At 45.0% G+C, this 27241-nt stretch overlaps 1 protein-coding gene across 1 annotated transcript in view; it reads right to left on the reverse strand.

Annotated features, from left to right (window-relative positions):
- TMEM135 (transmembrane protein 135) overlaps positions 1–27241 on the reverse strand; it is a 319952-nt gene that overhangs the window by 11396 nt on the left and 281315 nt on the right. The window contains exons 7-13 of the mRNA XM_066587149.1: positions 26183–26224; positions 14228–14374; positions 9813–9882; positions 3947–4114; positions 2116–2179; positions 1055–1131; positions 86–184 (exon numbers count right to left, since the gene is read on the reverse strand). Of these exons, the coding sequence (XP_066443246.1) occupies positions 86–184; positions 1055–1131; positions 2116–2179; positions 3947–4114; positions 9813–9882; positions 14228–14374; positions 26183–26224 (667 nt within the window). The remainder of the gene's footprint in view (positions 1–85; positions 185–1054; positions 1132–2115; positions 2180–3946; positions 4115–9812; positions 9883–14227; positions 14375–26182; positions 26225–27241) is intronic.

Below are 27241 nucleotides of genomic sequence, written 5' to 3' on the forward strand. Positions count from 1 at the left end.
ATGATGTCACCGTCATGTGATTAGGGGCGGAGCATATAACTCATGCACAGACGGACAGATGGTCATTATTATTTTGATTACTTACTGCATGGAAACAGATTGCTGTGGACACTGCGTAGATGATACTATCTGCGTGCGGGAAGTAGGGACACCGCCCGGCTTCAATCCCCTTGAAATACATTGTCTGCAACAAGAAGTGTAGAATAACATTCCTAAGAGATAGTGATGAGTGACATTTTGAAAATTTCGGTTCAGCAAGTTTGCCGAATTTCAGCAAAAAGGTTAGGACCGAAATATTTAAAAACCGAACCAGAACTTCATCAATATCTTTAAAACAGGTGTATAACACCGTCTGAGGGCCATACAAGCCCTGGAGAAGGAAAAAGAAGAAGGAAAAAGATTACTTTTCCTTCTCCTTTTTTCTCCACCCTTTTCCTTTTCCTCCTTTTTCTATCTTTTTGTTCTTCTTTTTTATTCCTCTCCTATTTTCTCTTCCTCCTTTTTCCACCTTTTTCTTATTCATTTTTTTCCTTCTCCTTTTCACTTCTTGTGAAAAGGAGGAAAAAAAAAACAAGAATAAGGCGAAAGAAGAAGTAGAAGAGGAATTTTACTGGGTTCAGCTGCGACGAACCGCCTGAGCTTTGGGCTCATGCCGAACTGAACTTTTAGCAAAGGTCAACCTTAAACGAGCTTCGACTGTTTCGGTTCGCTCAACTACTACGGTAATAGACCGATTCTAACACATTGCACACATATGCTGTAGGGTCCAGTTTTAATATCAATTTGTAGGAAACTAAACAGAATCTATAAAACAAAGGAGACTGTAGGGAAGACTGAAATGTGCCCTTGTAATTATTTATGAGTGAGCCCCTTCTGGTGTGGGATCTTATGCAACACAAAGGCTGTTAGCAATAGTTGATACACGGCCGTATATAAGCTCCGTCTCTGGGGCTCTACTGTATCTCCATATGCTTTGATTCTATATGGGAGCATGTGTGATATCTGGGGCATGTTCCAACTAGTTCCTCATATCCCAAGTCAATGGCACACTCACCTCCACCAGCTTAGATGCCAGATACATGGATATTGTGGTGCTTTTGTAAAACATCATGGAGATTCCAGCCAGAAAACCTGAAACACACAGTAAGATATTCGGAATAATGGTTCTTACAATCAAAGTGGAAAGAAAATGTTGGCTACTGCACATTGGTCATCTACAACCCCAATCAATGTTGCAAGTGGATGGGTATCCGAATATCCCAAAGGATTATGTTGTGTCTCATTTAGGACAAGTGAAATTCAAAAAGTCTAGTTTTGAACAGTAAGGGCTTCCAAGTCAGAAGTACTTAATGGAGTTAATTACTAGGACGTTTTTATGGTGCAATGACCTTGTCACCTGATGGTCGAAGACAGGGAGTGGTGGCCATTATGTTCTTCAGTCCTTTACAACACCCTGCTTTCAGACCTGGGATAGGTGATAGCATAGGCAGGCAAAAGGTCAAAGAATTGTCTCCTTGAGCTTTGACAATGGATGGCCACTTGTTCTTGATTCTTGTAGGACCTAGACCTTCTGGCATAGAGGATTTGAGACTGGTCGAAGGCCCTTTCACCTTCAAAAGAGGGATTCCCCCACTTAAGACCCCATCTATGTGCCAGAGTGGAGAGCGGCCCAAAAAACATTTGACTTATCAGCACATGAAGAATAAGTGGTCGCATGCAACTTTCCTTTGGAGTTGCTTGTTCATCTCGGACATATCACCAACTGGTTCGACTCACCAGCAGTCGTCTCACCCATCAGCACTGTTACTGAGGTATCAACCTCTCTATGGCCACCATACTACTCCTATACAATGAATACGTTATAAAGAGACAGTAGTAGCTACCGGTTTGGTTGATGCGGGGCAATGCTTTTTTTTTTTTTTAAATGGCCAACACCTAGAGGTACAGATACAGATTCTACACATCCACCCTGAAGGACATATCTGTCAATCCGAAATGCATCAGGGTTAATGTCCTTGTACTACATGTGAAATACAACTTCACTCCTTGGCTGGAATATATATCCATGGATGATAATCTCTTTACAAGCTCTACTGCTGTGGAGGTCGGCCTTACCAGCTATAAGAGCATGAAGTTCATCATCCAGGTTACGCACCCATCGCAAAAAACAGCTTGTACCCTGTGAGGACAAAAACAGTGAATACGATATTAGCAGTGACAGGTTTTCTCTACCTACACTGATCTGCTATATATCATCCTCAACTATTTTTTAGAGCTGCTCCACTAGTGCCCAGCCATGGTTAGTGACTACAGCTTAGCTGCATTGCCCGTTGGAGCCTGCGGCACTCCAGGAACCACTTTTTGTTGCACCAGTGGCTTGGGCTGAGGTTTTATCCATCCATTTTACTTCACACTGCAGCTCGGTTTATTCAGACAGGCGGCTGTGTACAGATGGGACAAAATTAAAGCCCCATTTAGACAACGATTATCGCTAAAAATTAATTTAAACAATGCCTTTTAGGTGATAATCGTTGTGTGTAAATGCTACCATCATTAGCTTTTCGTGCCGAACGATGATTTTTAGTTCAGCATAAAAACCATAATTCGGCTGGCCAGCTGATAGCAGTGACCGCAGGCTGTGATTCTCAGCAGGAGCGCTGATTACATTATTTTCAGCTGCTGTCCTGTGGGTTAACAATGGAGTTGTATGCAGATAACAGCCCATCGGCTGTTATCTGCATACAGTGAAGGGAGCCTCATTTGCATGCAAATTAAGCTAATAAGCTATTAATGGACATTGGTGCTTATTAGTAGTTTATGCAAAATGATCGCTCAAAACTATCATTCACGCTATCTTTTGAACAAATTTTGAGCGATCACCTTTGTGGGTAAATAGTGCTTTACCTTGATAGCAGGGCAGAAAGTTATCTTATCCAACTCATTCAAAAGCTATTGTTCTCTTGTCTGAACACAACAAAACCCATGGTAAAGTAATTAAAAGTGTAAATAAACCATCCTGATATCACATTGTGTTAAGAGTCAAGCTAAAGGAAAACCCACCCATACAAGCAGAATCCCACCACTAGCTCATTAATAAAGGTAATGATTCCTCATACTGATACAAATGTAGCAAACTTTAAACTTTTTACAAACTTTTGACATGTCATAGTGATAAGTCAGAAGTTTTCATCGGTGGGGGTCTGTGAGCTGAGACTCCCACCAATCACAAAATGAACAGGTAGAAGATAGAATTTCCATGGATCCCGTATAGAGCAGTGATGGAAATAGCCGAACGGGCAGAGCGCTGAGATGATTGCTTCAGCCTGTTCATTTTAGCGAATGGTGAGGGTCTCAACACCCAAACGGACTTCAATCAAAACTTCTGGCACTTCACAAGTTTATATAAAGTTTAGTAAAGGTACCTTTACATGGGACGACCGTCGCTCCTATACCTTTCCACAAGTACAATATTCATTCAGAGAATGGACCCGGAACGAGCCAGAGATCTCTACCGGCCGCCTCCCTCCATTCACTGCAACCAGGCTGAAGCTGATGAACAACTGCCTGTTTATACGGACCGATAGTCACTTCATTTTTAGGTTGCCAAAACAAAATTTGCTGTTTCCAGCAGTTATTGGGGTGCCCCTCGCCCTGTGTAATGGTACCTTCACTAAATGCTGATAAACCTGCTGCAATAAGTTGTCTTAACACAACAAAAGCAAATGAAAAGTTATTAAAAGGGCAAGAAAAAATGTGCGTCGCGGTTTATTTAACATATTAGGCGTCAAGATAAACTTTGCTACATCTGTAGATCTGTAGGAAACTAGATTTTGAGCCAACTGGGATAGGGGACTGATGGGTCTGTCCGTGCTACAGAAATAAAGGGACGTAAGTAGATAAATGGAGGCTGCCGTCCGAGCGCTGTGAGGACCGCGGGGGGCCTCACCTTATAAATACTGACAAATGACCCCAGAAAGGCCCCCAGCTGGAAGTTTTCTTTGTTGTAGAACAGAGAGATCAAGCGGGAGGGTTTTGTAAACACTTGTCTGAATGTGGATGGGATGCGGAGGCAGCACTGGATCAGGTAGCCCACGCTGAACATTCGTATAAATCCCTGAAACAAGAAAAAGTAGCAAAAGTTACTCTGAGGACAAATAACACTCTTCTTAACATTAAGGTGCGTTGTCTAAAAACTTTTGACATGTCATAGCAACTTGTCAAACGTTCTGATCACTGGGGGTCCAAATGCCGAGACGCCCACCGGTCACTAGAAGGAGCCGGCTGGGGCACTCGTCTGAGCGCTGCCACTGCACGCTGGTAGCGATCGGCCCATAGACCTTCTATTTGATCTAGGATGGGGCATCGCTTTATGATTCTGGGGGTTCGTCCGGGTCCGGTCCAGAAGGTGCGTGAGCAGAGTTGTAAGTGTGAGGAGTAGACAAATGTGAGACAGACCCCCGGGATAGAGATCGGGGGCTAAGGTGTTGTGTGAAGCTAGTTTTAGTTATGTACCCCTTGAGCACTCCGGCATGGGAACCTATCCTGGCCATTAATGAAATCTGCTTACATGGAGAACAGGTCTGTTTTTTTCAAATTTTGTTTTTTCTAGCATTCTGTGTTAAGAATTACGCAGCCCACCATGTTATTCTTTTCGGCACAAAATGCCAAAAATTTACGAAAACCTGCTAATGTGGAGACCGGTTGGTCTCTATATCAGCAGCGTTCATTAATGGTTGAGGTAGGTTTCCTCCAGATCCCATCCAGGGGTGTCGTTTTTGGGATTTTAAGTGTAAACCCTGAGGAGACCTCTGGATGGAGGCCATGAGTTGTGATCAGGACCTTAAATCTGAGAAGCATTAGACTCAGGGTAAATCTGTATACCTGGAAAGTAACCTGACTGGTATCTAACTAGAGCTTAATGTCTCCAAAGTGGCGGTTTATGTGAGGTCTTTAATGTATGTTTAGTGTATATATTAAAGGGGTAAAAAAAGATTAAAGGGGCTTAAAATGAAGAAAAACGGAATACTCCCCTCTCCTGGCGGCTCCTGTCTAGCGCTGCAGCCCCGCTGCCCGTGACAGCTCAGCCCCTTGCAGGCTTCAGTCGTCATAGAACAATCCCGGCCGAAGCCTGTGAGCACAATGAACGGTACGTGACCGCCCTCCACTTCTTCCAGGTTCTGCGCTGGACGGGGAGCCGCCGGGAGAGGCGAGTAGTCAGCTTTTCTTAATTTTAAGGCCATCTAACCTTTTTTATATCTTGGAAAACCACTTTAAAATACATGAAAAGTATGGAAGCATACGCAGTGGTAAGCATACGTTTCACCTTTTTTTTTAGCGCAAACATGAAATACTTCCATATATTTGTGTCCATTTTTACATTAAGCCCTTAACAACCGCCCATACATTTTTTGACAGCGGCCGTTTAGGGGCTTTATTCTGCGGCACCGTTAAAAGACAGTGCCAGGGGAAAACGGGCGCTCGGCTGTCGGATGGCAGCAGGGCACTTGCTCTAGTAGCGGGAACTGCAGAGACCTTCCAGTCCTGCTGTTTAACCCTTTACACGCTGAGGTCAGTGCTAGCGCGGCATGTAAATGGTAGATAGAGGGAAGGGGCTCCCTCTGTCACCCATCGAACCCCCGAGATGTGATCCCAGGGTCCCGATGGGTTACAATGGCATCTGAGGCTTAGATATAGCCCCTGGGGCTGCCAGCTACAGCGGCCTCTGAGGCTCCGTCTCTGGCTGACCTTATAGGCTCTCTATTAGGAGAGTGATAAAATATAATGATATGCAAGTCCCCTAGTGGGACAAAAATAAAAAAGTTTAAAAAAGTGTAAAACAAATAGTGAAAAAAAATAATGAAAATAAAAACGTCAAAAACCCCACCTTTCCCCCCCTTTACTATGTTAAAAAAATAGAAAAATTCATACACGAAGAATCGCTGCATTCGTAAGGACACAGAGAAAAACATTAGAAGATTAGTACACCTGCACGACGCACGTCACGAAAATACCCCAGAACATGATGAAAATAGCTAATTCACCTAACTGGCCTTACAAAAACAGAACACAAGTAGATCAAAAAGCCGTATTATTAACTCATCCCGCAAAAAAAAAAAACCCTCAGATAACACCGTTGACAAAAAAAAAGAAAAATGTTAGGGTTATTTGAATGCAGTGACAAACAAAAAATACATTTTTTTGTTTAGAGTGTGAAAAAGTTGCAACCCCCCCCCCCCTTAAAATCTGTATAGATTTAGTATTAGTGTAATCGTACCGGCCTGCAGAATTAATGCCGAAAAAAGAAGCCCCCATAGAGCTCAATGGATGGAAAAACAGCAATGCGACGGCTCTGGGATTGCGGTAAGAAAAGTACATCTTTAAAAAAAAAATTGTGTTTTTTTTTGTGTACAAAAATAGAGAAACTTAAAAAAACTGTATAAACGTCACTGGAATCGCGTCAGAGAATAACACTGTCACATTATTTATTTTGCGCACTGAATGCCATAAAAATAAAATCCAAAAAACAAAATGGCGGAATTTATTTTTTTCCCCCCAAATCCACCTAAAAAAAAAATTATAAAAGTTATACAATTCATTGTATGGACCCAAAAATCATGCCATCAGAAAATACAGCTTGTCCCGCTAAAAACACGCGCTCATATGGCTGTGGATCTCCGCTTGTCTGACCGAGCCCTAAAGGGTTAAAGAGCGCACATTTCTCACTACAAAGTCTTTCTTTTTTAACAAAGTTTTATAATTATACTTTTTTTTGTTTTAAAATGACTAAAAAAAATGTTTTTGTTAAATCTACGGAAATGCGGAGCTGTACATCTCCAAACATTTCCTACTGACCGTGATGGAAAAAAAAACGGGTACGCTGCGCAGACTTTTGTGGAAGGCTTTTCTATCCCACATAACAAGTTGCACACATACATAAGTCATTTAACCCTTTGTAAATACTTCAGATCCCTGCAAAGAAACCCCAGAAATACCGACGTAGCATGGCGTCTTCTGTAAGTGATGCGTGTAATGCGAGTAACGCCTCCTTCTTGCGCAGTCTGACCAGGTAGGACGTCTCCCTGGTTGCATCTCCTCGCAGACGAGCTCCATAATAAAATGGAATACAATCCACTGATAAATGGCTGGCATGTATTCAGCGGCCAACGGTGAAACACTTTCTTGCCACCAGATGGCGCTAGTGTGCCAGACAATGCCTACACCTGCGGCCGGCGCTCTTCCTTGTAACCCTCCACCTACTGGTGAAAAACTAATAATGAAACTATGTTGCTTCTTACAACAGCATCATATTGCAGCCGAAGCGGACTACGGACCCTTCTACACGGGCCGGTAAATACTCCATGTCCGGCATCCAGCGGGAATCTGAAGACTATCATTCCGTGTAAATGCCCCAACTGAACGGCGAACGAGAATTCATTCACTTCTCATTCAGGATCTACATACGGAATGACAGATCAGCCGTGTAAGCAGTCTTACATTTATAAACGACCACCTACGTACTGTGAATGGAAGCGGGTGGGTCGGAATGCTTACTGGTCCGCTCCAACTCCGTTACCTACAGAATCTGTAAAAACACGGGAGCGACTATCTCTGGGACCACCTGTCAGACATATGTGCCCTACAGATCATCCATGGAAGAAGAACCCTAATTCCCTTTAAAGGGAACATGTTGTCAACTTCTCTGCGTGCGCACCTACCATAGGGATGAATGTGAGATACCTGTGCAGAAATTCACGCTGCTGGCGCACACCTACGTCATAGGGGCACACCGCTGGAATAGGGGCCCAGTGAATATGAACGTACCGTTCCCATAACATAACTTATAGTGCTCACAGGTGCCGACAGGTTCCCTTTAAGGAACAATACGGGGTAGACTGCTCTGCTTTGTGCTTCCCCTCTGCTGGGCTACCCAAAGCTGCTCTTGTAATGTATGTTGTCATATTTTATTGTAGTAAGCTGTGGCTGAGATAGCAAGAAAGTTTATGCACCCCTACACTGCATTGTTTTAAGAATTTACAAACTGTTTTCCATTTTTGTTTAAAGTGGATACAATTGTATCCAGTGTAGACAATGCTCTGCGAGCTAAACAGCCTAGAACCCAGACTGATACATTGTACATAGCTAGTACTGCTCTCAGCTAAGAAGTGGATACAATTGTATCCAGTGTAGACAATGCTCTGTGAGCTAAACTGTCTATACATCAGATTGATGCATTGTACATAGCTAACCCTGCTCTCAGCTAAGAAGTGGATACAATTGTATCCAGTGTAGACAATGCTCTGTGAGCTAAACTGTCTATACATCAGATTGATGCATTGTACATAGCTAACCCTGCTCTCAGCTGAGAAGTGGATACAATTGTATCCAGTGTAGACAATGCTCTGTGAGCTAAACTGTCTATACATCAGATTGATGCATTGTACATAGCTAACCCTGCTCTCAGCTGAGAAGTGGACACACTTGTATCCAATCTAGACAATGCTCTGTGAGCTAAACAGCCCATACTCCAGACTGATACATTGTACATAGCTAACCCTGCTCTCAGCTAAGAAGTGGATACAATTGTATCCAGTGTAGACAATGCTCTGTGTCATACTCCAGACTGATACATTGTACATAGCTAACCCTGCTCTCAGCTGAGAAGTGGACACACTTGTATCCAATCTAGACAATGCTCTGTGTCATACTCCAGACTGATACATTGTACATAGCTAACCCTGCTCTCAGCTGAGAAGTGGACACACTTGTATCCAATCTAGACAATGCTCTGTGAGCTAAACAGCCCATACTCCAGACTGATACATTGTACATAGCTAACCCTGCTCTCAGCTAAGAAGTGGATACAATTGTATCCAGTGTAGACAATGCTCTGTGAGCTAAACTGTCTATACATCAGATTGATGCATTGTACATAGCTAACCCTGCTCTCAGCTGAGAAGTGGATACAATTGTATCCAATCTAGACAATGCTCTGTGAGCTAAACAGCCCATACTCCAGACTGATACATTGTACATAGCTAACCCTGCTCTCAGCTGAGAAGTGGACACAATTGTATCCAGTGTGGACAATGCTCTGTGAGCTAAACAGACCGGACTCTAGACTGATACATTGTACATAACAAGTCCTGTTTGGTTGAAAAGTGGACACAATTGTATCCAATATAGAAAATGCTCTGTAAGCTAAACAGCCCGGACTGTAGACTGATACACTGTACATAACTAGTCCTGCTCTCAGCAGAGAACATAATTGTATCCAGTGTAGACAATACTTGTACATAGCTAGCCATCACACAGGGATCGCAGCAGCTCCATATGTCTGTATACTGTGGCGCTGACAGCAGGCGCTCAACCAGCTGGTCAGCCGGGGTCCTACTATTCGAGAGATAGGTCATCAATATATTTTCCTGGAAAACCCCTTTAAAGGTATGCCTTTAAGGATCAGAAGTGATGCGGAAGCTCTGTCCTACCCTAAGTTCCAAGGATGTACAGTAAATATATGTAAATTGCAGTCAGCAGTAAGTGGGATCAGCAGTCTAGGCCAAGTCATTAGCATTACGATCTAATTTGATTGATTAAACATCTAACCTCAATTAATGGTGATAATACTCATGTTCTTGGAAGAGGTCCCTGGCCGGGATTCGAGGAGAACAAAAAGGTTGGCTCGCTTCTTCCTAGTGTAGTTTATCAACAAGGGTCTTCAAAGAAACATGTCTGCCATCCTGGCGGCGTTCCGCCACATCTTGGAGCGATTACTCTGCTCTGCAATCAGTGCGTGTTTGGACTTCACCGCTTACCTTAATGCAGTAAGAGATACAGTTGTCTTCATAGTGCTTGCAACATCTGTGCCTTGGCCCGTGTTTGCATCTAAACACAAAGGCATAAATCACCCGGAAGAATGCACAGAGTAAATAGAAATGTACCGTATGTATCCCATCCATAAACATACAGTGTGCAAGAGGCTGCTGCTCCACCGGGAATGTACTGTAGTCGGAAACCAATGGGCCCGGACATGGGAGATACAACTAGTATAGAATCTGAGGATACGCCGGGCGGAGAAGCTCGTGTGATCAGGTTCCAGCCCGGATACAAATCTATCAATCATCACACAAGGGTGGGAGCACAGAATGTCTTACAGAAGGTATGAGGAAACAGCTTGCCAACCTAATCCTGGTGGTCTGAGGGACACCGGCCAACTTTCATCTCATCCGCAAACTACAAATTCTCTAGCCTTCACCTGGACTGTGTAGTGCATCATGGCGGCCTGACCCCGACCCTTGATTTAGTCTATATATACTACATTCTTCGTATGCTGTGTATGTCTGTTGCTAACAAGCTAGGACCACCAGGACTATTGCTATTTGCTTGATCACTAGGGTTATTACTTACCACACCACTGGACCATCAGGGATATATTTAATTGACAGACCATTAGATACATTACTGATTTAACTAATGCATAACACAGGATATAACTAACTGCTAAACCGATAGGGATATCACTTACTGAATCCATGGACCACCAGGAAAATTGTTGTTTCCTAGGCCATTAGGTATTGTACATTACTTACTAAAATCACTGGACCACCAGGGATATATTTAATTGATAGACCATTAGCTATATTACTAATTTAACCAATGAATAACCCAGGATAAAACTAACTGCTAAACCAACAGGGATATTGCTTAATGAATCATTGGACCACCGGGAGTATTGTTATTTCCTAGACCACTGAATAATGTATATTACTTACTAAACCACCGGACCATTAGGGATGTAACTAACTGCTAGACTACTAAGGATATTACTTACTAAATCACTGGACCACCAGGGATATTGTTAAATTGATATTACTAAATAAACAACTGGACTTCCATAGATATAATTAACTTCCAGACTACTAGGAATATTAATTACTAAACAGCAGGGCCACCAGGGATATATATAACTGCCAGACTACTAGAAATATTAATTACTAAACCACAGGGCCACCAGGGATATATATATATAACTGCTAGACTACCAGGGATATCACTAACTAAACCACGGAACCACCAGGGATATATATAACTGCTAGACTACTAGGGATATTACTTACTAAACCACTGGACCACTAGGGATATACTTAATTGATAGACCATTTGATATATTACTAATTTAACCAATGAATAACCCGGGATAAAATTAACTGTTAAACCAACAGGGATATTGCTTAATGAATCATTGGACCACAAGGGATATTGCTATTTCCTAGACCACTGAATAATGTATATTACTTACTAAACCACCGGACCACTAGGGATGTAACTAACTGCTAGACTACTAAGGATATTACTTACTAAATCACTGGACCACCAGATATATTGTTAAATTGATATTACTAAATAAACAACTGGACTTCCATAGATATAATTAACTGCCAGACTACTAGGAATATTAATTACTAAACCACAGGGCCACCAGGGATATATATAACTGCTAGACTACTAGGGATATCACTAACTAAACCACGGAACCACCAGGGATATGTATAACTGCTAGACTACTAGGGATATTACTTACTAAACCACTGGACCACTAGGGATATACTTAATTGATAGACCATTTGATATATTACTAATTTAACCAATGAATAACCCGGGATACAATTAACTGTTAAACCAACAGGGATATTGCTTAATGAATCATTGGACCACAAGGGATATTGCTATTTCCTAGACCACTGAATAATGTATATTACTTACTAAACAACTGGACTACTAGGGATATAAATAACTGCTAGACTACTAGGGATATTACTTACTAGACCACTGGACCACCAGGGATATTGCGATTTGCCAGATTTCTAAAATATCACTTACTAAACAACTGGGCCATTAGCAATATACTAAATTGATAGTCAATAACACATATTACTTGGACCAGCAGAGATATAATTAATTGTTAGACCACTAAGGATATTACTTACTAAATCACTGGACCACCAGGGATATTGTGAAATTGATATTACTAAACAACAGGAATACCAAGGATATAATTAACTGCCAGACTACTAGGAATATTACTTACTGAATCACAAGACCACCAGGGATATTGTGAAATCGATATTACTAAACAACTGGACTACAAAGGATATATTTAACTGCCAGACTACTAGGAATATTACTTACTAAATCACAGGACCACCAGGGATGTTGCCATTTCCTAGACCACTAAAGATATAACTTACTAAAGCACTGTAACATTAGTGATATTTTTAATTGATAGACCATAACATAAATCACTTAATGGACCACCAGGCATATGATTAAAGGGAACCTGTCACATCCCAACAGCACCATAAGGTAAGTAATGGTGCTGTTAGGGGATATGGCAGGGAGCGTGTGATGTAATTTTCATACTCGTCTGCTTCAGCATATATTGCTCAACCACTTCACCATCAGGGATATAATTAACTGCTAGGGATATTAGTAAACCACTGTTCCACCAGGGACCCTGCTATTTGCTGGACCAGTAGAGGTATCAATTTTTACACCACTGAACCATTATCAATATATGTAATTGATAGACCATAACATAGATTACTTAATAGCCCACTAGTAACATAATTAGAGAGACTATGTAACCATCTTTTCACAGCCCTTTCTGACAGGCACACTGATTACAGTCATATGTTTTCTGAATGGATCTGTGCAGTGATTTGGGAGAAACTTGCGTTTTATTAGTAGTAGCCAGAAACAGAGGACTACAGTAGAACACAGCGAGACAGATGCTAATCAGTGGTCAGAAGGCAGGGTGGGCGACGCTAGCTGAGCTCACAAATTTTGAGGACTAGTCCTCTGTGCCTGCCTGCCACTAATAAGTTTCTTCCAAACTACTGCACAGTCACACACAGCAGACAAATCACTGTCACTAACCTATGTCGCCCTGAAAAAGTGTTGCAAAAAGATGGTGACAGAATCCCTTTAACTGCTAGATCACTAGAGACATTACTTACTAAAGTTACCTGTACATGGGTCAGCTGTCAGGAAGCGGTAGTCATTCAGAGGATGGAGGCGGAGGGCGCCAGAGATCTCTTCCGGCTGCCTGCCTTGATTCACTGCAAACAGGCAGTCGTTCATAGATGAACTACCTGCTTAAAACTATCTGTTTGCATCACTGATAGTGAGCAATTTCTCGCTCAGTGCTCTGTCTGTCACGGCATGTACATGGGATGACTATCGCCCAGATTCACCGTTTCCAGTCACGTTAAACCACTGGACCACCAGGGATATTATAACGTCACTGATTCTGGCGAGGTAGGAGGAACTACAAACCATGTGACCTAGTGTCAAAACCCGGGCTGGAAGTTGAAGTGTTGGCATCTTTGAATAACCTCTTTAGTTCTACATTAGAGATGAGCGAGCATTGCCCTAAGCGAGTACCTGCCCACTCGAGAGAAAAGGTTCGGCTGCCGACGCAAGTGATAGGTGAGTTGCGGCAGTGAGCAGGGGGAACGGGAGGGGGGGGGTGAGAGAGGGAGAGAGAGAGATCTCCCCTTCGTTCCTCCCCGCTCTCCCCCACCTCTCCCTGCCCGCCGCCGGCAGCCGAACCTTTTCTCTCGAGCGGGCAGGTACTCGCTAAGGGCAATGCTCGATCGAGTAATTGCCCTTAGCGAGTACGCTCGCTCATCACTATTCTACATGTAGTTTGTTAAAGCCTGTGACAAGGTGGACATGTCCTTTAAGCCATACTAAATTTGCCCCCCTAGGCATGCCGCTAGACTATGGCACTGAAAGGAAGTGCCCTTGATTACCATCTTGGCTTTTGGTACAAATTCCCCTTTTTTCATTGAGCCCATTCCATGCTCCAGGATGCCCCCTCATAGACACACTAGAACACCGGGCCGTTCTTCAATAACTGCTAAATTTTGTAACAATCTGAAATTGACCGCAATCGAAAACATCTTGAATCTCTTAGGGAAGAAATTCCCGTCGTTCGTACAATCTTTTGAACATGTTGTGCAACACTTACCCTCCTTCCCGAGAAAGCGGATTCCTGACATTGTATTCTCAAGTCTGATACATTCTTATGATTTACGGAGACGGTTTTGGCGGGTGAAGGGTTTTTACATTTCGACAATAGTTTTCTTATGGTGGAGGTGACTAAGCATGGGTTACAAAAAGATACAAAAAATTCCCCCCCCCAAAAAAACATTCTGCTTGTACGTACATCGAGTCCATAAGCTTCTTTGTTAGAGAAAATATATTAATCCGACGGGATGTTTCCGCCCGTTCCTTGGTCTTCTTCCCAGTTTTGGCGTACAGGGTCTCGGGCAGCAGCGTATGAGCTGGAATTTCTTCTTTTCCCACAATGAATCTTGTAAGACAAAAGAAAAAACAGAATCCCTATTGTGAAAGTATTAAGGTGACCGGCGTTACACTTGTTATTCGAGGGTCATTCTAGTTTAGTCTAAAGGCTCGGTCACACCGGCCTATGCGTATTCCGCTTCTCGGCTGGTTTGTGTGCGCACAAACACACTGCGTATAGGTACGCAGAAGCGGCCATTCACTTCAATGGCCTATTGCAGTGCGTCATGCACACTATAATAGGTCATGCCATGTATTTTGGTACGCAAGCGAACACTTCGTGAAAAAATGCACACAGGCGAACCAACCCATCCGAATCAATGGGCTCAATTCACTGTGCATAACGCATGTAATACGCGGCGCAAATACGCCAGTGTGAACGAGCCTTAAAGCTCGTAAAAGCACCACAAACTTGACTGCACTAGCTTTTTGGTGGGATTGGTCGGTATGCCCAGCCGGGTTGGGTAATGCCCAACCAGTACCCTTTGGCCGTTCAGTGATTTGCTCCACTTCCCTGTAAAGAGAATACACCAGTGCCGGCTGTGTGTCCCCAGCTAAAATACTGAGGGAGAGGCACAACGGCCCCGAAACGCGTCTATTGTATGCTGGATCCCATATTAATAAAAACAGAGGAGTCGCGTTTAAAAAGACGTCTTGTGCCTCTTTAAAAAAGGGGAATGCACCTACAACCACTTTTTTCCTACATTTACTCTGTGTAATTGCACATCCCCCTGGGAAGGTGCGACTTTTTGGGGACTGGCTCCACCTTCTCCTAGTCATCAGAAATTGAGCAATCTTATTCCCATATATAGACTAAGAGGAGGAGAGAATAAAATTTCCAAACCAAGACACCGGTTTATAGACTTTGAAACTCCCAAGTACACGCTCCGCTCCCTCGTTTTTCCTCTCATCTTCCAGTAGCTATAGTGACCCTGTTAGTGGCCCCAGTAGTAATAGCTCTCCCATTTATGGCCCCAGTAGTAATACTGCCCCCATTTATAGCCCCAGTAGTAATAGCTCTCCCATTTATGGCCCCAGTAGTAATACTGCCCCATTTTTGTCCCTAGTAGTAATAGCGCCCCCTCATTTATGGCCCCAGTAGTAATACTGCCCCCATTTATGGCCTCAGTAGAAATAGCTCTCCCATTTATGGCCCCCGTAGTAATACTGCCCCCATTTATGGCCCCAGTAGTAATACTGCCCCCATTTATCGCCCCAGTAGTAATAGCGCCTCCATTTATGGCCCCAGTAGTAATAGTTCTTCCATTTATGGCCCCAGTAGTAATACTGCCCCCATTTATGGCCCCAGTAGTAATACTGCCCCCATTTATGGCCCCAGTAGTAATATCGCCCCCCATTTATGGCCCCAGTAGTAATAGCGCCCCCCATTTATGGCCCCAGTAGTAATACTGCCCCCATTTATGGTCCTAGTAGTAATAGTGCTCCCATTTATGGCCCCAGTAGTAATACTGCCCCATTTAAGGCCCCAGTAGTAATACTGCCCCCCATTTATGGCCCCAGTAGTAATAGCACCCCCCCATTTATGGCCCCAGTAGTAATACTGCCCCCATTTATGGCCCTAGTAGTAATAGCGCCCCCATTTATGGCCCTAGTAGTAATACTGCCCCCATTTATGGCCCCAGTAGTAATAGCACCCCCCCATTTATGGCCCCAGTAGTAATAGCGCTCCCATTTATGGCCCTAGTAGTAATAGGGCCCCCATTTATGGCCCCAGTAGTAATAGCGCCCCCCATTTATGGCCCCAGAAGTAATAGCGCCCCCCATTTATGGCCCCAGTAGTAATACTGCCCCCATTTATGGTCCTAGTAGTAATAGTGCTCCCATTTATGGCCCCAGTAGTAATACTGCCCCATTTATGGCCCCAGTAGTAATACTGCCCCATTTATGGCCCCAGTAGTAATACTGCCCCATTTATGGCTCCAGTAGTAATAGCGCCCTCCATTTATGGCCCCAGTAGTAATACTGCCCCCATTTATGGCCCCAGTAGTAATAGCGCCCCCCATTTATGGCCCCAGTAGTAATAGCGCTCCCATTTATGGCCCTAGTAGTAATAGCGCCCCCCATTTATGGCCCCAGTAGTAATACTGCCCCCATTTATGGTCCTAGTAGTAATAGTGCTCCCATTTATGGCCCCAGTAGTAATACTGCCCCATTTATGGCCCCAGTAGTAATACTGCCCCATTTATGGCCCCAGTAGTAATAGCGCCACCCATTTATGGCCCCAGTAGTAATAGCGCCACCCATTTATGGCCCCAGTAGTAATAGTGCCCCCCATGTATGGCCCCAGTAGTAATAGCGCTCCCATTTATGGCCCCAGTAGTAATAGCGCCCCCCATTTATGGCCCCAGTAGTAATAGCTCTCCCATTTATGGCCCCAGTAGTAATACTGCCCCCATTTATAGCCCCAGTAGTAATAGCTCTCCCATTTATGGCCCCAGTAGTAATACTGCCCCATTTTTGTCCCTAGTAGTAATAGCGCCCCCTCATTTATGGCCCCAAGTAGTAATACTGCCCCCATTTATGGCCTCAGTAGAAATAGCTCTCCCATTTATGGCCCCAGTAGTAATACTGCCCCCATTTATGGCCCCAGTAGTAATACTGCCCCCATTTATGGCCCCAGTAGTAATACTGCCCCCATTTATGGCCCCAGTAGTAATACTGCCCCCATTTATGGCCCCAGAAGTAATAGCGCCTCCATTTATGGCCCCAGTAGTAATAGTTCTTCCATTTATGGCCCTAGTAGTAATAGCGCCCCCTCATTTATGGCCCCAGTAGTAATACTGCCCCCATTTATGGCCCCAGTAGTAATACTGCCCCCATTTATGGCCCCAGTAGTAATAGCGCCCCCATTTATGGCCCCAGTAGTAATAGCGCTCCTATTTATGGCCCCAGCAGTAATAGCGCTCCTATTTATGGCCCCAGCAGTAATAGCACCTCCATTTATGGCCCCAGTAGTAATAGCGCCCCCCATTTATGGCCCCAGTAGTAATACTGCCCCCATTTATGGTCCTAGTAGTAATAGTGCTCCCATTTATGGCCCCAGTAGTAATACTGCCCCATTTATGGCCCCAGTAGTAATACTGCCCCCCATTTATGGCCCCAGTAGTAATAGCACCTGCCCATTTATGGCCCCAGTAGTAATACTGCCCCCATTTATGGCCCTAGTAGTAATAGCGCCCCCATTTATGGCCCCAGTAGTAATACTGCCCCCCATTTTTGGCCCCAGTAGTAATAGCACCCCCCATTTATGGCCCCAGTAGTAATAGTGCTCCCATTTATGGCCCTAGTAGTAATAGGGCCCCCATTTATGGCCCCAGTAGTAATAGCGCCCCCCATTTATGGCCCCAGAAGTAATAGCACCCCCCCATTTATGGCCCCAGTAGTAATACTGCCCCCATTTATGGTCCTAGTAGTAATAGTGCTCCCATTTATGGCCCCAGTAGTAATACTGCCCCATTTATGGCCCCAGTAGTAATACTGCCCCATTTATGGCTCCAGTAGTAATAGCGCCCTCCATTTATGGCCCCAGTAGTAATACTGCCCCCATTTATGGCCCCAGTAGTAATAGCGCCCCCCATTTATGGCCCCAGTAGTAATAGCGCTCCCATTTATGGCCCCAGTAGTAATACTGCCCCATTTATGGCCCCAGTAGTAATACTGCCCCATTTATGGCCCCAGTAGTAATACTGCCCCATTTATGGCTCCAGTAGTAATAGCGCCCTCCATTTATGGCCCCAGTAGTAATACTGCCCCCATTTATGGCCCCAGTAGTAATAGCGCCCCCCATTTATGGCCCCAGTAGTAATAGCGCTCCCATTTATGGCCCCAGTAGTAATAGCGCTCCCATTTATGGCCCCAGTAGTAATAGCGCCCCCCATTTATGGCCCCAGTAGTAATACTGCCCCCATTTATAGCCCCAGTAGTAATAGCTCTCCCATTTATGGCCCCAGTAGTAATACTGCCCCATTTTTGTCCCTAGTAGTAATAGCGCCCCCTCATTTATGGCCCCAAGTAGTAATACTGCCCCCATTTATGGCCTCAGTAGAAATAGCTCTCCCATTTATGGCCCCAGTAGTAATACTGCCCCCATTTATAGCCCCAGTAGTAATAGCTCTCCCATTTATGGCCCCAGTAGTAATACTGCCCCATTTTTGTCCCTAGTAGTAATAGCGCCCCCTCATTTATGGCCCCAGTAGTAATACTGCCCCCATTTATGGCCTCAGTAGAAATAGCTCTCCCATTTATGGCCCCCGTAGTAATACTGCCCCCATTTATGGCCCCAGTAGTAATACTGCCCCCATTTATGGCCCCAGTAGTAATAGCGCCTCCATTTATGGCCCCAGTAGTAATAGTTCTTCCATTTATGGCCCTAGTAGTAATAGCGCCCCCTCATTTATGGCCCCAGTAGTAATACTGCCCCCATTTATGGCCCCAGTAGTAATACTGCCCCCATTTATGGCCCCAGTAGTAATAGCGCCCCCCATTTATGGCCCCAGTAGTAATAGCGCTCCTATTTATGGCCCCAGTAGTAATAGCGCCCCCCATTTATGGCCCCAGTAGTAATACTGCCCCCATTTATGGTCCTAGTAGTAATATTGCTCCCATTTATGGCCCCAGTAGTAATACTGCCCCATTTATGGCCCCAGTAGTAATACTGCCCCCCATTTATGGCCCCAGTAGTAATACTGCCCCCCATTTATGGCCCCAGTAGTAATAGCACCCCCCATTTATGGCCCCAGTAGTAATACTGCCCCCATTTATGGCCCTAGTAGTAATAGCGCCCCCATTTATGGCCCTAGTAGTAATACTGCCCCCATTTATGGCCCCAGTAGTAATAGCACCCCCCATTTATGGCCCCAGTAGTAATAGCGCTCCCATTTATGGCCCTAGTAGTAATAGGGCCCCCATTTATGGCCCCAGTAGTAATAGCGCCCCCCATTTATGGCCCCAGAAGTAATAGCGCCCCCCATTTATGGCCCCAGTAGTAATACTGCCCCCATTTATGGTCCTGGTAGTAATAGTGCTCCCATTTATGGCCCCAGTAGTAATACTGCCCCATTTATGGCCCCAGTAGTAATACTGCCCCATTTATGGCCCCAGTAGTAATACTGCCCTATTTATGGCTCCAGTAGTAATAGCGCCCTCCATTTATGGCCCCAGTAGTAATACTGCCCCCATTTATGGCCCCAGTAGTAATAGCGCCCCCCATTTATGGCCCCAGTAGTAATAGCGCTCCCATTTATGGCCCTAGTAGTAATAGCGCCCCCCATTTATGGCCCCAGTAGTAATACTGCCCCCATTTATGGTCCTAGTAGTAATAGTGCTCCCATTTATGGCCCCAGTAGTAATACTGCCCCATTTATGGCCCCAGTAGTAATACTGCCCCATTTATGGCCCCAGTAGTAATAGCGCCACCCATTTATGGCCCCAGTAGTAATAGCGCCACCCATTTATGGCCCCAGTAGTAATAGTGCCCCCCATGTATGGCCCCAGTAGTAATAGCGCTCCCATTTATGGCCCCAGTAGTAATAGCGCCCCCCATTTATGGCCCCAGTAGTAATAGCTCTCCCATTTATGGCCCCAGTAGTAATACTGCCCCCATTTATAGCCCCAGTAGTAATAGCTCTCCCATTTATGGCCCCAGTAGTAATACTGCCCCATTTTTGTCCCTAGTAGTAATAGCGCCCCCTCATTTATGGCCCCAAGTAGTAATACTGCCCCCATTTATGGCCTCAGTAGACATAGCTCTCCCATTTATGGCCCCAGTAGTAATACTGCCCCCATTTATGGCCCCAGTAGTAATACTGCCCCCATTTATGGCCCCAGAAGTAATAGCGCCTCCATTTATGGCCCCAGTAGTAATAGTTCTTCCATTTATGGCCCTAGTAGTAATAGCGCCCCCTCATTTATGGCCCCAGTAGTAATACTGCCCCCATTTATGGCCCCAGTAGTAATACTGCCCCCATTTATGGCCCCAGTAGTAATAGCGCCCCCATTTATGGCCCCAGTAGTAATAGCGCTCCTATTTATGGCCCCAGCAGTAATAGCGCTCCTATTTATGGCCCCAGCAGTAATAGCACCTCCATTTATGGCCCTAGTAGTAATAGCGCCCCCATTTATGGCCCCAGTAGTAATACTGCCCCCCATTTTTGGCCCCAGTAGTAATAGCACCCCCCCATTTATGGCCCCAGTAGTAATAGTGCTCCCATTTATGGCCCTAGTAGTAATAGCGCCCCCCATTTATGGCCCCAGTAGTAATAGCGCCCCCCATTTATGGCCCCAGAAGTAATAGCACCCCCCCATTTATGGCCCCAGTAGTAATACTGCCCCCATTTATGGTCCTAGTAGTAATAGTGCTCCCATTTATGGCCCCAGTAGTAATACTGCCCCATTTATGGCCCCAGTAGTAATACTGCCCCATTTATGGCTCCAGTAGTAATAGCGCCCTCCATTTATGGCCCCAGTAGTAATACTGCCCCCATTTATGGCCCCAGTAGTAATAGCGCCCCCCATTTATGGCCCCAGTAGTAATAGCGCTCCCATTTATGGCCCCAGTAGTAATACTGCCCCATTTATGGCCCCAGTAGTAATACTGCCCCATTTATGGCCCCAGTAGTAATACTGCCCCATTTATGGCTCCAGTAGTAATAGCGCCCTCCATTTATGGCCCCAGTAGTAATACTGCCCCCATTTATGGCCCCAGTAGTAATAGCGCCCCCCATTTATGGCCCCAGTAGTAATAGCGCTCCCATTTATGGCCCTAGTAGTAATAGCGCCCCCCATTTATGGCCCCAGTAGTAATACTGCCCCCATTTATGGTCCTAGTAGTAATAGTGCTCCCATTTATGGCCCCAGTAGTAATACTGCCCCATTTATGGCCCCAGTAGTAATACTGCCCCATTTATGGCCCCAGTAGTAATAGCGCCACCCATTTATGGCCCCAGTAGTAATAACGCCACCCATTTATGGCCCCAGTAGTAATAGTGCCCCCCATGTATGGCCCCAGTAGTAATAGCGCTCCCATTTATGGCCCCAGTAGTAATAGCGCCCCCCATTTATGGCCCCAGTAGTAATAGCTCTCCCATTTATGGCCCCAGTAGTAATACTGCCCCCATTTATAGCCCCAGTAGTAATAGCTCTCCCATTTATGGCCCCAGTAGTAATACTGCCCCATTTTTGTCCCTAGTAGTAATAGCGCCCCCTCATTTATGGCCCCAAGTAGTAATACTGCCCCCATTTATGGCCTCAGTAGAAATAGCTCTCCCATTTATGGCCCCAGTAGTAATACTGCCCCCATTTATGGCCCCAGTAGTAATACTGCCCCCATTTATGGCCCCAGAAGTAATAGCGCCTCCATTTATGGCCCCAGTAGTAATAGTTCTTCCATTTATGGCCCTAGTAGTAATAGTGCCCCCTCATTTATGGCCCCAGTAGTAATACTGCCCCCATTTATGGCCCCAGTAGTAATAGCGCCCCCATTTATGGCCCCAGTAGTAATAGCGCTCCTATTTATGGCCCCAGCAGTAATAGCGCTCCTATTTATGGCCCCAGCAGTAATAGCACCTCCATTTATGGCCCCAGTAGTAATAGCGCCCCCCATTTATGGCCCCAGTAGTAATACTGCCCCCATTTATGGTCCTAGTAGTAATAGTGCTCCCATTTATGGCCCTAGTAGTAATAGCGCCCCCATTTATGGCCCCAGTAGTAATACTGCCCCCCATTTTTGGCCCCAGTAGTAATAGCACCCCCCCATTTATGGCCCCAGTAGTAATAGCGCTCCCATTTATGGCCCTAGTAGTAATAGGGCCCCCATTTATGGCCCCAGTAGTAATAGCGCCCCCCATTTATGGCCCCAGAAGTAATAGCGCCCCCCATTTATGGCCCCAGTAGTAATACTGCCCCCATTTATGGTCCTAGTAGTAATAGTGCTCCCATTTATGGCCCCAGTAGTAATACTGCCCCATTTATGGCCCCAGTAGTAATACTGCCCCATTTATGGCTCCAGTAGTAATAGCGCCCTCCATTTATGGCCCCAGTAGTAATACTGCCCCAATTTATGGCCCCAGTAGTAATAGCGCCTCCCATTTATGGCCCCAGTAGTAATAGCGCTCCCATTTATGGCCCTAGTAGTAATAGCGCCCCCCATTTATGGCCCCAGTAGTAATACTGCCCCCATTTATGGTCCTAGTAGTAATAGTGCTCCCATTTATGGCCCCAGTAGTAATACTGCCCCATTTATGGCCCCAGTAGTAATACTGCCCCATTTATGGCCCCAGTAGTAATAGCGCCACCCATTTATGGCCCCAGTAGTAATAGCGCCACCCATTTATGGCCCCAGTAGTAATAGTGCCCCCCATGTATGGCCCCAGTAGTAATAGCGCTCCCATTTATGGCCCCAGTAGTAATAGCGCCCCCCATTTATGGCCCCAGTAGTAATAGCGCTCCCATTTATGGCCCCAGTAGTAATAGCGCCCCCCATTTATGGCCCCAGTAGTAATAGCGCTCCCATTTATGGCCCTAGTAGTAATAGCGCCCCCCATTTATGGCCCCAGTAGTAATAGCGCCCCCATTTATGGCCCTAGTAGTAATAGTGCTCCCATTTATGGCCCCACTAGTAATAGCACCTCCATTTATGTCCTCAGTAGCAAAAATGACAACCCTTAATAGCCCCAGTAGTTACGGTGATCTCATTAGCAACCCCAGTAGTAATAGTGACTCCATTAGGAGCCTCTGTAGTAATACTGTCCCTCACAGTGGCCCTAGTAGAAATAATGTCCCCCTATTGGCCTCTGGTCCAGCAGCAACTCAATAAGCAGTTCAATCACCCAGCTTGCAGCTCTAGACTGACGTGGCCACTATTGTTGTGACCCCTGACCTCTCACCACGAGGTCTGTATGCAGGAACGCAGCTGCCGATGGGAGAGGTCAGGGGTCACAGAATTAGCAGTGGCAGCTGGCGGTGGACCGGAGCTGCAGGCTGTGTGAATGAAATGCTTGTTGGGTTGCCACCCGCCAGCTGGTAGTTATTTTTTTTATCAGCCATTAATGGCTAGTAAAAAATAATTACCAGCCGGGTGACAATCCACCACCCCTCTAAAGTCCCGCAGACTGCTACCTTAGACGGTGGTCTCAGTTGACTCATAGTAGGGTCACCGCTGGCCATTCCTCCAAGTAACAACTTATTCAGTCCCCCAAATTCCCCAGAACACATGCCAATGGAGTCATGCCTTGATGGATTGGTCCCAGAAATAGGTCGACAAGTTTTATTAATGCCCTGAGATGTCCTGTAAAGCTCTATGGTGCACAGTTACCATTACCGCCTTCGAAGACTTTCATTTATTACTTCGATTTACCGGTAGAGCAGACCTAGACAAATCGGTATCAACGCAGCATTAATGATTCACTGCAAGTTTACAGAAAAACATTAACATTTTATGACAAATATCTTATTTGAGTCCAAGTGCAGGACTAAGCCAAGGCCGGCACAAATATTTTGTGGTAACTATCCACTAAGGATATGATTTAGAGCCATAATCTCCTTCCAGCGCCAGAAACGCTATAACTTCTTGGAAAGTTCTAGACATTAACGTCAAGTTGCTTCTAAATCTTCAACAATTTCTTAATGTTAAATTCGAGTCATGCTAACTGTGGATCCAAAATGAAGCAGTAAACCTTAAGACATTGCCGGCAATGTTTGTAGTAACCCAAATAGAACATTCATAAGGCACGTTATAGTTGTGGAAGAGTTGTAGCAAGCTGTAATGCACTCGATAGGAGAACGGAGACCACCCATGTCAGGAGGGATTAGTAGAGCAGTAACTACATCTTAGGGTTGGACTCCTATATTGCACAGGGGGTATTGAAGGAGAAGATAGGTCAAATCTGGTGAGAGGGAGCTGCTCATAATGGCCTAAGCCAGCCGACAAAAAAGGATCAACACGAACCCCGAAACACGTTTTACCTTACATTACAATAAAAACTTTTGTATAAGACTATGCAGATTTTGTTGAGCCCCAAGAAGTTTTGTCACTTTCCACAGCAAGAATCTCGAGTAGGTATACAAGTATTATTTTATTGGATACAGTGAAACACCATAAATACAACGCGTTTCGAGCCCCGACTCAATCCTTCATCGGGTCAGTGTTGTGTGAGGGGTAGAGGGTAGAGTGTTGCCCGGTCCAAAACATGTTGTATTCTTTGTCCTTTGCTGTATCCAAGAAACAAATACTTTTATACCTATCCAAGACCAGTGCTATGGGAAGTGTTGATATTTCTGGTGGCTCAACTAAATCCACATTGTACATGCATCCGGGGATCATCCCAGCAAGAGGACATCAACTTCGGCTCATCATTAAACTTACCAAGTGTTGGAAGGTGAGTGGAGCCATTGCTTTCTCTGCATCACATTTTATTGTCAAGTCCTACACATGAAGCACCTTCCACTTCCCTCTCTGCCCATAAGTAGTATCCCCTTTTTACAAATCAGTACAGAAGAACCTGGTGTTTTCCCCTTGACACCCTTTCAATGAATGTTGGGTTGATTCACCAACCTCATGTTATCCAACAACTATTCTTCTGTAGAGGAGTTCTGCCACGGTTCTTGCTGCTCAGTAGCAAATAGGATGGTCCCACCTAGGGCTTGACCCACTCTTCCAAGGACACCTCTATGGTATTGTCTGACATACATAGCTGACTAAGTGATCGTTCTACTTTTAGATTGGGGTTTCCATAGCAATATCAAAACAACGCATTGGAGCTACAGAACCAGTCGGCTCAGATGTTGTGGACAGAAGACATCAGCTTCTTGGGTCGAGAAGTGTGATCTCTTTTCATTGATCCAATGCAAGAAGATATAGTCTTGGATGATGGCGTCTACTCATATTTGCCATTCTTAAATAGAACTGAGTTAATACTTAAGACTCGGATCTAGGAAATCTCCCTAGGACTGAATCTACATGAAAAATACTCTTAGACCCAATGCACACGGACGGATTTGCATTGCGGAATCTACAAAGGGCGTCCGCCTCCGGATTCGCAGCAAATACCGCCCATAGAAAGGTTATTAAAAATCACTTTTTCCTGTCCAAGAATGGAAATCAACTGTGATTTTCCGGTTGCGGATGAAAAATCGAAGCAAGTTCTATTTCAGCGCGGATTCCACAAGGATGGGTTCCATTGCAGTCAATGGAAATTGTCCGATCCGCGGCCTAACCGCAATGGCATTGCGGAAAGTCTGTGGGATTCACGTCATCAGCTAGCAACGGCGCGGCATTATCTGTACTGCGCATGTGCGCCGGCCGGTACATCTGCAGCACAGATGACAAGAGTCTGGACAGGTAGACAGAGGTCACCGGCTGGGCACTGGGTCAGATTCCGCTGCTGGATCCAGGGGTGTTTCGGGGGTCCCTGATGCTCACTGGGTCCAGTAGAGGATACAGCTTTGCCGCTTTCTCTATTCTCTTCGTAGCGCTCATTGAGCTCATGTAGGCTGGAAAAGAGAAGGCAGACCTGCTTCTGTCTTCTCCTCCGGGTCCTTGGCTGTTTCTGCTAGCCGAGCACCCGACCTGCTCCTGCTAGATTGCAGGAGCTTTAAACCTGATTTGTTTATTTACAATGGTGCAGGATTAAAGCCCAGGACCGAGCGTCATATATTTTGGGCGCTTGGCTCTTAATCGGTTAATACAGTATATTTTATACATATTCTATATATATATATTTGCACATTACAGAAGTAGACAAACAGGCCAAACAAGTCCAAAGATGATCAATGATGACATCAGCGTGTATTTACTACTTACTTCAGTGCTGAAAACGCAAACCCTTGGAGTCCATCTTTGCACCTGCAATAATAAACGGGATAATTAATCAGATATATCAATGCAGGAAGGTCATCTGTTTGTGTAGTGTCTCCTACGCTCTTCCACAGTCCCCTACCTTGTGTATGATGGCAGGATCAGACTACACAGATTGTTTGTTGTCTGTTACCATGGAGACACATAGCTTTGCAAAGGAAATGTACACAGAAAACGTCAGGAAATTATAAATTCATACTTGGTGCAAAGTTGCTTTATTTTTCATTTTATATGCATTGCAAAAAAAATGTCTGCAATAGTGGGCAGCCTCTGATGATGACATACAGGTGGCATTAGGGGCGGGTTGGGCTGGGGGGCAAGGTGGCATGAGCCCACCTGGGCTGATGCTTCAGAAAGAGTTTAGGGCTGCCAGGCTAAACAACTCATTGCAGTATCTGGGACTGCTGGGGAGAGACAGAGGCAACAGCAGTGACCGCAGCACACTATATGAAGAGCCCCGGACTCCTCGCCCGTCTCTTCTCTTACAGCGTCTGCAGGAAACGGAGGAGGAGTCAGGTGCTTTCAATAGAGCGCGCTTCGTCCAGCACACTACGTGAGTTAACGAAGGGTGGAAGTGTTGACATGTTTAGAAGTACGGTGGTCACTATTATCTATAGGAGCAACAAAAAAGAGGGTCATTATTAACTATAGGGATCCAAAAAGGAGGGGGTCATTTTTATCTATAGGGGACCACAGAAGAGGGTCACTAATGTTTAAAGGAGCTTACTTACAGGAGGCCACAGAGGAAGGGTCACTATTACCTAGAGGGAGCCAGAGGGGGGTCATTATAACTTAGAGCTAGAGCTTGATCCTGGTGCTATACTTATGATATGAGCTTGGTTCTGGTACTGTTTTCATTGCATAAGTCAGGTTCTGGGACTTAGCGTCATTCTAGTGCTGTGTATACATACACTGAGGTTAGTTCTGGTGCTGTATTAATGTTAAATAGATAAACAGTTTACGGCTACCTCCCACTGAAAAAGGTCTGCACCAAAATCGGAGTCA

This window comes from Eleutherodactylus coqui, chromosome 1, assembly GCF_035609145.1.
Source record: "Eleutherodactylus coqui strain aEleCoq1 chromosome 1, aEleCoq1.hap1, whole genome shotgun sequence".
Taxonomy (NCBI): Eukaryota; Metazoa; Chordata; class Amphibia; order Anura; family Eleutherodactylidae; genus Eleutherodactylus; species Eleutherodactylus coqui.